This window comes from Cololabis saira, chromosome 9 (genome assembly GCF_033807715.1).
Source record: "Cololabis saira isolate AMF1-May2022 chromosome 9, fColSai1.1, whole genome shotgun sequence".
Lineage (NCBI taxonomy): Eukaryota > Metazoa > Chordata > Actinopteri > Beloniformes > Belonidae > Cololabis > Cololabis saira.
In genome coordinates this window covers 12380773-12393449 of record NC_084595.1, presented here as the reverse complement: position 1 = coordinate 12393449, position 12677 = coordinate 12380773, and the positions used below count along the sequence as shown (strand labels likewise).

Here is a 12677-nt window from a genome sequence, read left to right as displayed (position 1 = left end):
CAAAAGGAACATGAATTTGTTTTCTGCGCATGCTCTTTTCGCAAGGAATCCTGGTCTTTTGAGTCCAGGAAGTTCTTATAAACATGGCGAAACGCAAGACCAGGAGGAGACTAATCACTTCATAAATGTAATGAAGGATATGAACATTTTGGCATTTGTAGACGGTAGAAAGTACCGGGATAGCGAGATTTACAAAAAGGTGAGCGAAAAGTTGCGCGAAGCAGGATTTGTACGAACGCCAGACCAGATCAAGCAACGCTGGAAGACGCTGAAAAAGGCGACTTCTACTGGGCTGTTCATTATCCACCGTGCTGCTGTTATTGTTGTTCTGGATTTGGATACAGGAAGAAGAAGCGGAAATGACAGGAATTGCGTCATGCCGTTCTCCATGCGTCGCTGGTTGATGGAGATATCCCAAATGATTAATTACATTACATGTACAGTATATAGGGATAACCCTGTTTGCTCACGCATGTAAACAGATTATTATGTTTAAGTAACCGGAATATTGACCCTAACCCGAATTTTGACTGCATGTAAACGTAGTCATTGCCTCCTCTGCCCAGTATTGTCTGTAGACCTGCTCCTACGGTACGGTTTGCAGTTTGGATGACCTTCCTCCTCCACGCTGTGCCCATCCTGGTGTTGTTAGTTTACACTTATGTCTCATATTGCAGACTTTGTGCTCGCAGTTTGATCCATTAGGGGGGGGAAGGGTTGTGTTCGTCTGCACACACACTTTCAGGAGATATAAATAACACATAGTGTGGAAACACCTTGAAAAATCACATTTAATGGTTTTGACAGCATGACATGATTATTAGGGGTGGGTTAAAAATATCGATATATCGATATTTCATTGATATAAATGTGTAGGAACGATTATCGATACATAAATCCAAGTATCGATTTAAAAAAATAAATAAATAAATACAAATTTTTTTTAAATCCCGATTTTTTTCCCCCCATTTTATCACCCAGTGCTCCTTCCTAAGTTAGTCCTGGGCATTGCTCCCTCTAACAGCACCGGGAGGCCCTGCACTGAGCTCAAGTCTCCTCCTTAACCTGAGGAGTGAGCAGGCTGCTTCTTTTCAGGGTGGGGCTTCTCTGGCCGGACGTAGCGATGGAAGGATCACGTTATTCCGTTATTGTAACTAGAATATCTATATCGAATCGTATCGGAAATCGTATCGTCTTGGGACCTAGTGTATCGGAATCGTATCGTATCGGGAGGTCAGTGATGATACCCAGCTCTAATGATTATATAATGTGATACCTGTAACCAACCCGTGACCGAGGTCCGGTTTGAACCAACGATAAAACTGACCGCAGTAAAGGCCACTTACACTCCTGGGATGACAGCATTAATGCAGTAACTGAGATTTTAAAACAAAAAAATGTGATTCATGTCATTGGTCAAATGCTCAACATCCCATATTATCAATTTTACATCGTGCAAGAAATCATGGACGTGCCAATCAAACTTTGAAAATCCACTGTGCGCGTGCGCAGAACCACAAAGTAGCAAGGATTGGCAGAACACCGGCTTGATATGGCTTCATGATGTCACAGAAATCCTAATGGCTGCACTGAGTGACATATTTCCAGAGTTAGGCATCCTAAAAACATAAAAAATTACAACTAAACAATTAATATGTGATCAAAGTGTTTTTCGGCTTTAATTTAAAATGTTTTCCAAACATTTGGCATTTTCTCATAAAGGAATTACAGCTATTTTAAGCAAAGTACCTCCATTTTTAGGAGCTCTCAGATCGATTTCAAAGATTTGAAATTGAGTTTGATTAGCAGTCAAATGTAAAAAAGGCAAACTGTCACGGTTTGGTTTAAGTTCTTGTTTTATTTTGAAACCCGTGTCTTTGTGTTTCAGTTATGTCTTGACTTCCTTTGTTCACATGTGCCCTGATTGTCTGCACCTGTGTCTCGTTAACCCGTGTGTATATCTGGTCTTCTGGTCCGTACTGTTTCCTCCCTCGATGGTCCCTCTAAGGCTTTTTTGGTTTTGGTTCGTGTGTTTCCTTTTGTCAACCATGGTAAGCAGTGCTTTTCTTTGATTTAACTACAATAAATCACTATTTGTGGAACTCCTGGTCTCCTGCACAATTGTGACACATACATTAACTCTTAAAGATCTCTAGGTTCACTAGAAAAAGCACCCTAGAGACAACTTGTATTGTAATGGATGCTATGAAATTGAATTGAATTAAACTCCACATTATTATTTTTTTCCACCATGAAAAACCAGCTGCCTCCCCGGCAAAACAAAGCTTTTGATAACACAAGTTAAAAGTTCTTCTGATATACTGTTTTTCCATTAGTGAGGATTGTTCATATTCTGATTTGTATTATTTACAGTTTCTGTAGCCGCAGGGTGAAAAACTGTTTATTGAAAGTAGCCCCAACCCACAGAAGTTATCATTTATTTACTGATGACCATAAGATAAAGTGGGGAAAAAAACAGACTCAGCTTTCTGCATACACTACCTGCAATATTTAATATATTTCACTGGAGTTATTTATCATGAATGTTGTTGGGGCCGGAACCTGGAAGACGCCTCTCGTGGAGCAGCTGGAAGTTTGCAGGACTTGATTAAGCTTGTTGAATTCTCTCCTCTGTTGGACACTCTCTCTGTTAGTGAAGAAGTCTCCGTGGTGATTCGTGTACAAATTACACTAAACCACAACGAACTGAAAAGATCCTTTCTTTCTGAACATTTACTTTGAGTTTTTGGGGTAAAGTTAGAACGACTTTGCTCTAATGAGTGCACGGCCCGTGTTCTCATCAGCCTCGATGAAGACGTGCCTGAGAATGAGTTGAGCCGTGCAGCTTTCAAACATGAAACTTGAGCCCCTGATGGAGTTGAATTAGTAATAGAAAGCAGAGCTCGCCCAACTGTTGAAAGTAAGTCTTTTTGTTTCCCCCATGAATTTTGCTTTTCAATCCGCACAGCCCAAAGTTCATTCGTGTATTGTAATGAATATTCAGGAGGAGCTTTCAGCGGGGTCCCTTGTTATCGTTAAACATCATTTTAGCTTTGTGCCTGAAGTCTTAGTGGGATGTTTGGCATCAAATGCTTTTTCTGACTCATTGCTTACAAAAGCAGCTCAGCAATCTGTCAGCCTAAATGCTTGAGGTAATAAAATATTGATTAACAGCAATGAAAGTATGAAATGAGGTTATTGTTTACTTTTCTCTGTTACATCTCTGATGATTTTCCTCAGATCCCCGCGGACCGACAAAGTAAGGTCGGATGATAGTGACAACATGAATTTGGATGTTCCGTTTTTCCAGGTGCCTTACCAGGTCTGCTTGTGTGTCTTTTTCCAGATGAAGTCAACAGAGGCAGACCAAGGGCTTTTCACAGACAGCTACTGCAAAGTGTGCAGTGCTCAGCTCATCTCTGAGTCCCAGAGGGTCGCTCATTATGAGGTAAGGACACCCCCGAACATTAAATCACCGGCGTCCGAGTCACTGCTCTGCTTTTGTGAAGTTCATAAAATCTCCGATGATACTGTTTTGGCTCTGCCTCCGGAGTCTCTGGGCTGATCGATAGACCCGAGCCCCCACACCTGTCAGGGAACACACCAGCGTTTACTTATTATATTTATTCATTCACCTCAGCTGAGATTGGCCCTGCAGGAGAAAATTGAACTTTGGCTGAACTGTGCCCCCCGTCATACTGTAAATGGTGTTACTATATTTGAGAGTGTAATTAGAGCAAACAAGCACTGATTAGCTACAAATCCTTTTCAGTCACGTTGGTGCCAGGCTTTCAGATCTCTCACCTTGGAATGCAAATTGAGGAACTATTTTTCACTGCCACCAAACAACTAATCCGGCAGGAGGAGCAGCCAAAAGATGTGTTGTCACCTACAGATTTAAGAGATGTATTATCAGTAATACATTATGTTTTGTCAGATGCTGTGATGTTGTTATATTTCAGTTCAATTCAACAATATTCTAATGATCCAGAAGAGAAATTATATTTTATAGTACCGATCAGTCAGTAATATCATTTGGTTAAATAGTTACTGTAGCTGGTACTAAGTGTAGCCAGCATGGACCTACTGCAGCGGCCTTTGTTGTGACGCTGTTGTTACTGTCTCGTGAAGAGGATGCTCAGCATTGTTCATTATGTTTGTTTTATGAAGCATCTTTTGCAAAATCTGCTCCGGAAGCTCTTCTCTGTCCCTTGTTGTAGACGGCATCAGTGTTGGGTCTGTTGTCCAGGGGAACCTGAGGACATTTATGGCGCTTTTCCACTAGTACCTACTCAGCCCGACTCGCCTCGGGACAGCTTCTTCACTCCTCGTCCCGGCTCCACCCGCTTTGTCCTCGTTTGTTTTTCCACAGCCAGGGGAGAAGTGGGCAGGTTGGGGTGAAGCTGCTGTGACATACTCGATTGCGCAAGCCCTTTGTTTGTGTCGGCGCTGATGGGAAATCAGCTGGAGCCGCGAGCGGCTGAGAGTAAAACAGAGCTCCTGTGGATCTGATCGTTCCTTATCGCCCGTCTACATCCCTTTTTTAATTCTCTCGTCAGCCACCAGGTTTATGAACATCTGCACCTCAGAGTTGGATCACCAAACAGACGTTTGCGCTGTATAATAAAATCGCCCGCGAGCCGCGAGTCGCTCTCGTGCTGACTCCCGCTTCCTGATTCAAACATGTGACGGCCCCCCGACCAATCAGTGGCCTGTAGTGTGATGACGTCAGATCCAGGGCCGGCTCAGCACGCTTAGAACCTCGGCAGCCTCGGTACAGAAAAAGTATCTGCTTGGCACGGCTCCACCCGCCTCGGCCCGTAGTGGAAAAGCGCAAGACGGGGGCGTGGCGGGTAGAAGCGCGCTGAGTAGGTACTAGTGGAAAAGGGCCATTATACTCCTCCACCACCTCTGCTTCTTCTGTTGTCATGGAAATGCTGTTTGACCTATTCCTGCTCATTTGAACTTTGGTTAACAATATGTGTAAAAAATAAATAAATATATAATGGATTAACATATTACAGACATAACATTTTGCTATGGATAACGTTAATTAAATTAAATGCCATTAAGCGTGTAACATTTTGCTAACATGTTGCATTGACTGACTTCAAATGACATTGGTGCCAATATTGATTAATTGTTGGTTCTGGTTGAAAATACAGCATTCAGTCGGATCACTTAACTTTTGCTCCTCCATTACAGTATAATTGCATTTTTTTTTAAAGAAAAGAAAAAAGCCTTACGTTTGTGCGGGCCACATTCGCGGTATTGTCGTAGGTTGGGTGGAGTAAAAGAGACGGAGGATGGATAATTGTGCTGTGATCTGGGTCAGTGATGTCACAGAAAGGCCTATCTGACCTGAATCCGAGTGCTGTTGTTCGACCTCTGTGCTAGTCATGGTTTGTCCCTAACTGACACCCTGCTCAAGCATGAGGGTGTCCAAAAGTGCATGTGGCACCAGGACACTAGGACATAGTTCGATGATTGATTTTATTTTTATTTTTTTATTTTGTATCATTGTTTTTTTGGCCATGTGTTCTGGACGCATGGGTTAAGAGAGGAGCTGATCCGTCACCTGATCACTACCTGGTGGTAAGTGGTACGAGATGGGAGATTGGGGGGGGGGCTGCACAGGAACAAGTCAGATCTCGGACCTTCAAAGTGGATAACTGGGTATCCACTTCAGGAGCCTTAATATTAGGCATAGAATATTTGCAGAAGTTTTCTCCAAGGTAGTGCCACTGTTCACCTTGAGTATCCAAAGTGGCCAAGGGTATCCAGGAAGAGATGAAAACAGTGACATTTAAGCTTTCAAGTACCTTTGTTCTTTTTTTATTATTATTTTGTGTAAAGATTGCCGTGTAAAGGTTTGCTCTTGTTCAGATGTACAACGGTAAGGTGAACAGAACTGACCCGAAAATTCAAGGCGGTCAGATTTGTTTGAAACTTGTCACAATCAAAGGTTTCCTAGAAAAGCATATCGTCTCCCAAATGTCCGCCTCCAAACATTCATTTTAGAGTTATGAGCTTTTCCACACTGTTCACGTGTTCCCAAATTTTGGCCCAATGTTATGGTATATCGACGTGGACACTGATGGACCCTGTGTGCACATGTTAGTGGGAGGAACTAGTGGAGGCGGCCAGGGATAGGGAGGTCTGGGTGGCTCAGCTTGAGCTGCTGCCCCTGCGATTCAATTTTGGATAAGTGAAAATAATTTTGTTATTTTAAACAAAAAAAGAGAAAAAAGGATAAGTGGAAATTAACTGATAGATGGAATTATGTATCATAAATAAATACAAATAATAAATTAACTTGAGCTTTAATTTGTTTTCCAGGGGCTTCTTTAATGTGTTTTTTTAAAAAGCTTTCAACATTTTTCTGACTGGATGAAATAAACGTTTTACTTTTATCCCAACAAACCTCTGCAGCTGGTGAGGGCTTCACTCATGATCTGAGCAGTCACCTAATGGACAGATGGACCGAAGCAGCAGCTGGTTTCTTTCCTCCTTTCTGAACATCGTCTGGCGGTGAACTGCCCTCTCCCTGCTGATGCTCTCACTCACTGTCACTTCATGTTGAGTCACCGCAGGCCTGCAGAACCAGCGCACAATCACGTGATCGTCATGGTCCACTTGGAATTATGGCGCTTTTCCACCAGTACCTACTCAGCCTGACTCGACTTGCTTCGACTCGATTTTGCGCCTTCCCACCAGGTGTCTAATGTCCATCCATCGTCCGTCGCTTATCCGTTCCCGGGTCGGGCAGAGATGCCCAGACTTCCTTCACCCCAGACACTTCCTCCAGCTCTTCCGAGGGGAGTCCGAGGCGTTCCCAGGCCAGCCGAGAGACATAGTCCCTCCAGCGTGTCCTGGGTCTTCCCCGGGGTGTCTTCCCGGTGGGACATGCCTGGAACACCTCCCTAGGGAGGCGTCAGGGAGGATCTGGTACAGATGCCCAAGTCACCTCAGCTGACTCCTCTCAATGTGAAGGAGCAGCGGCTCGACTCCGAGCTCCTCCCGGGTGACCGAACTCCTCACCCTATCTCTAAGGGAGCGTCCAGCCACCCTGCGGAGGAAACTCATCTCTAAGGGAGCGTCCAGCCACCCTGCGGAGGAAACTCATCTCGGCCGCTTGTATCCGCGATCTTGTCCTTTCGTTCACTACCCAAAGTACATGACCATAGGTGAGGGTAGGTGCGTAGATTGACCGGTAAATCGAGAGCTTCGCCTTTTCGACTCAGCTCCTTCTTCACCACGACGGTCCAGTACATCGACCGCATAACTGCGTACGCTGCACCGATCCGCCTGTCAATCTCACGCTCCATCGTTTCCTCACTCGTGAACAAGACCCCGAGATACTTGAACTCCTCCACCTGAGGCAGGACTTCTCCACCCACCCGGAGAAGGCACGCCACCCTTTCCCGGTGGAGAACCATGGCCTCGGTCTTGGAGGTGCTGATTCTCATCCCAGCCGCATCGCACTCGGCCGCAAACCGCCCCAGCACATGCTGAAGGTCCCGGTCCGATGAAGCCAACAGGACAACGTCATCCACAAAAAGCAGAGACGAAATCCTGTGGTTCCCAAACCGGATCCCCTCCGGGTCTAATGTGCCGAGTATATAGATACTTTTCTGTGTCTATTTTGCCGAGGTTCTAAGCGGCTGAGTCACCTGTATCTGACGTCATCACACACCAGGCCGCCAATTTGTTGGGGGGCTGGGAGTCAGACGTCTGAGTCAGGAGGCGGAATTCAGTGAAAGAGCGACTCTGACGGCGGCTTCTTGTTCATTTTATTCAGGCAACGGCAGCAGAAGGCTGTTTGGTGATCCAACTCTGAGGTGCAGATGTTCATAAACCTGGTGGCTGAGGAGAGAATTAAAAAGGGATCTAGATGGGCGATAAGGAACGGCCAGATCTACCAGGAGCTCTGTCACTTCATAGCTGCTCGCGGCTACCAACGGACCTTTCAGCAGCGCTGAGACAAACTAAAAAACATTAAAAAGCGTTGCCGCTTGAAGCTTCTCTCACTCTAATTTTTTAACTTGGTATCGAACACAAGCCACAGATCCAGCAGCACATATATCATCTCCTTCATGTTCTACATCTTTAGTGTTGTCTTCTTCGTTTAGATCACACATTCAAATACTTCACAGAGGCTTCACTCCAACCTCCTACTTCTGCTCCAGGTGAATTGTTATGGAAAAGAAACCAGGCCGAGTTGAGTAGAGCCGAGTAGGTACTAGTGGAAAAGCGCCATTAGTGAAGGCAACATACTTAAACACCGTTGGAGATTTTGAGTGGGGTATACACATTTTTGGTGTTGTCTTTCAGCATTGAGTTCTGCTGAGATGACATTTTGTCATTTGAGGAACAAATATAACAGTCTTTTCTCTTCCAGAGTGTGAAAAGTTTACATAACTTTGTATTTTAATCACCTTTCCTTCTGAGAGTCTTAACAAGTCAAACTTTATTTCATTCAGGACACTGTGCTCAGAGTGCTGCTGGAACTGCAGAGGGCTATTTAAAGTAGCTGTAACCACCTATGGATAACGGGAGAACTGCTTTGTTCTTCAGGGCATTGCAGGAGACAGGAGGGGATGGCCGCGCCGATGCAAATCAAATATTAATTTTGTTATTGTGTGTTAAATGCTGAATAAAGCACTTGGCCTGTTGCCTCCCGGAGTAAGGGCCCTATTTGGATTCTCTTAACACAGCAAGGGTCTAATCCATCTCGACATGTTCGGGCCATGGTGACGACAGCCAGAACAAAAAACTAATGAGGAGAAAATGTGTGCAGGCTTAACATCAGATATGGATTGCTTACACTTAAGAGGATGAGCTGTTTAGACTTTGAATGTGTAGATTTACTCAGGGACCATTCCTTTGGCGATGTGTTTGAGTGATGAGCAAAGAATTCGACTTACTATGCTGAGCTGCTGTCCCTTCTTTAAAGAGATGAGCTATTCTCAGAGAGTAGTAAATGCAATGCCTCAGCTGAATGTTATCCAGAGGTTACAATCGAAACAGTCACGGTAGGTCACAATGTGGGAGGATGCAGCAAAGTTGGAAGCAGAACATCTTCTATTAAAACAGCCAATATCATACAAACTGGGGTTAAAAGTCTCATTCAGCCTATGGTGAGGGGTTGGCAACAGTGTGTTGTTATTATAATTTTTCTTGGCTCTCACATTATTGTGTCCCACCTGCAGGGAATTATGTGCAGAAGCAGGAAGTGTTTTGGCTTTTTGTAGCTTAGGGGGCCCATATGCTCAATGTTGACCTTTTCATTTTAATTCATTTAATTTAATTTAAAGTTTACCGCTGGATGTCATAATTTGGTAAAATATGCTCATTCCCCCGCCGCTCTGTAGCGTTATGGATTATGAGCATCTTTTTGCAATTCTGGCAGCACACAGGGGCTTGTTTATTAAAAACACATCCGTGAAATGTCAGGAACAAACAAGTTAATTTTCACTTCTACTGGCCAGGAAAAAAACAATCTGCGTCCAGTGAGCCATTGCCGGCCAACATTCCTCCACAACAGAAAACATATTTCTTTGAGGATATCTTGGAAACTAAATCAAATGCCTCGTAAGTCAAACTAGCACATCCACCAGGGTGGAAAACACATCCACCCTTGCTCCACAGCTGTGAGCTTCTGTTTTAAAGCAATTCCTGAATCTCTTCCACCGTCTAGGGACAACAACTGAATAAGAACATATCTATCAAGCTACTATATTTAAGTGCATAGTTGTTCTACAGCATATGTTTAGCTTATTTTTTTCTTCCGTGGCACTTCCAGCCATGTCTAATATTATAATTAATTATAACGTTGCAGAAGTCAGGAAACACAGAAAAGCCTAATGTGGTCAGTTTCATTGTATTAGTCTGGATAATAAAAGGATGTAATGTCCGTTTGAGACAGAGCTAATCCATTATATAAGCTTTATTAAGCTTTTTAAGACTGATTGCATCTAAAAACAACAACATTTTTGCGATGATGCCATACCATGTCCATAGCTTACACTACAGCAACATTGAGTAGGATGAAGTATAATGGAGAAAATGAGTGGGGCACAGAGAAATGATCCTGTTTTATTTCCTCATTGTAATTTCCTGACGTCTTAATATTAATGTGCTCATTTAAACCTTGTGTAGTCTTAACCTCCTGCATACACTGTTTGCCCTTAGGGTCAAAAATGACTCGCATCCACTAAAGCTCTAAAATAAAGCAACCTAATTGCATTTTTTAAGTTAAACTATATTTTGCACTAAAAAAACAACTTCTTTGTCATCAAACACTTAATGAATGATCAAGTTTTTACTCTTCACGGCATTGAAAAGCTGAAATTAGTCAGTGAACAACAGTAATTTTAATTAAAGCACACCTGCACTGAAAAAACAGCTCCTCTAGAGATATGATTTGATTTATGTTCCCTAAATCTAATCAAAATTGTCATATTTTAAGAGAAAATCATTACTAACTAGACTCCTCAAAACTAGCAAAATAGTCTAAAATAGCCTTGAATTTACTTGAAATTAGGCTTTTTTACTTTTTTAGACACGTTTTTTTTTACAGAAAAAAAAAAGAAATTCGTTTTTGCAGTGTGTTTTAACCGTTGTCTTTGGTGCAGTAGAAGTTTGATATGAATGGGCCCACGGAGTTCAGGTCAAACATCCAACCCAATCTTCTTTTGGCTTTGAAGTGATCAATGCACATAACACAGTATTTGTCCACATCATCTGAGGACTCTGTGTCCAGTGGCTCAGTGTTCTTCATTCTTTTTTTTTTTCTGGTATCTTCTTCTTCAGACTGGGGTGTTTTGGCATGCAGTTTTGTTTGGTGCAGATTGTAAGAGCTGTCATTGATGTTACATTGATGTTGGCCACAGCCTCGCTTACTTTACACCTTACCATCAAAACATTAGCCCTAAAAACATGCACAAAACGTTTTTATCAGCTCAGTTAGTAGCACTTAAACTCAATTTCTACCTACCACTCTATCGCTCTCGCCCTCACTCTGCTATGTTAGGTTTGTATCAAGTGTGGGGTCATGGATGGGTGATGGTGCACCTGCACAAGAAAGCTGTAGTTTTTCTAAGATCCATCAGTAGCTCTCAGTCTCAGTGTCTTCCTCTGTGTGTGTCTGTGTTTTTGTATAACTTAGTCTGACCGTGATTCTTACTGCGGGGTCAAAAAATGACGTTTTCTAATCTTGGGTTCACGTTAAGAAAACTCAAATTTCAAGATGATATAGGTCATTTGGAGTTTTTCTTTTCTATTGTGAAACAAATCATTTGTGACCCTAAGATGACAGGAAGGGTAACTTTAATTCAATTTCTTATTTAATAAAACATTTTAACCAAAAGAAAATTGTATTTGTTTATCCCTAAGCTTTTTCCATGAACAAAACATGGGCTGCTGTTGTTTAAGAGACAAATATGACACGCATGTTGCAAATACTTTAACTCTAATACTTTTTATAAGGAATTTGACCCAATGTTCTGCTGTCCAGCCTCCCAGGACTCCTTGTCCTGCATGTTTTAAAGATGTTTTCTTTCTCCTTAAAATCACCTGATTTGATTGCCTTCAGCTTGTTCTCAGGATGTGCATAAGTCTGCCATTGACCTGCTAAGTTGAACCAGGTGTTTTTAACAGGTAAACATCAAAATATATGGGAGAATGGATCCTTTATTCCAGTACTAACACACTCATGCACAAACATCCAGCTGAAATGTATTGCTACAATTCAAAGGAACTGACATGGAAACCGTCTCCCAGCCTCGAGTGTTGTCCTGCCTCCACTCTTGAGATGAAAGGCTGCCAATTGAATTCACAGTAACATGTTTTTTCCAATCTAGTCAGCATCCCTTTTTTTTTCTTTTCGTCTTTTTTTTATTCTGTAAACTCCTAAGATGAAGCAGTGATTGGGTTGTGTGGTAGATTGGAAAATGTGATTGATCTTTCAACCTTCCTCGGAAACACGTCAAGCCCAGCGCAGCCCTGCATTCAGGATCAGAGCGGCTTCTGGTTCGCAGTTCAAAGACTCGCATGGCTCATGTTAATTCATGTATCTGCTTTTTTCCATGTGAACTGCCTGGGATGTGTAATCCAGCCTCTCTTGATAGTTGTTCTATTGTAACCATGGCGTGCATGCACAGCAAAATCATGTTAAATGTTAAATTAACACTACACAGTGCCTATACGTGCCCATTCTCTTTAGTGTCATTTTAACACCGTTTTTGTGTAAAAGTAACATTTTCAGAGTAGAATTAATTAAGTTTTAGTTTATATTTCAAGTATGGCATGCTTTCTTCCACGTGCAGTGTTAAATTTACCATGGTAAATGATTGAAAAATGAATTAATTTTACTCTGAAAGTTTTACTTTTACACTAAATGGTGTTACAATAACATTAAAAAGAGGGCACATTTAGACATATATAGTATAGGGCACTATACTGTTTAGTGTTCATTCAACACTGGTGATTTTGCTGTGTGGAAGCCTATTTTAAAATGCTGCCTGTTAGTCAAGACCAGATTGGAGAGTAACTAGTGAGCATGTGGGTGTAGTAGAGGAGTAGAGTATGTGTGCATTTGCAAAAATAATCAACATAATAAAACCTTCAGTCTTCAAGTTGGATACCAGCTTTCGCTCCCTGGCGGCAGTGAATGC

General features: G+C 42.4%; 1 protein-coding gene across 1 annotated transcript in view; it reads left to right on the top strand.

Moving 5' to 3' along the window:
• zmat4a (zinc finger, matrin-type 4a) overlaps positions 1-12677 on the top strand; it is a 205545-nt gene that overhangs the window by 37116 nt on the left and 155752 nt on the right. The window contains exon 2 of the mRNA XM_061730506.1: positions 3347-3448. Coding sequence (XP_061586490.1) covers positions 3347-3448 — 102 coding nt within the window. The remainder of the gene's footprint in view (positions 1-3346; positions 3449-12677) is intronic.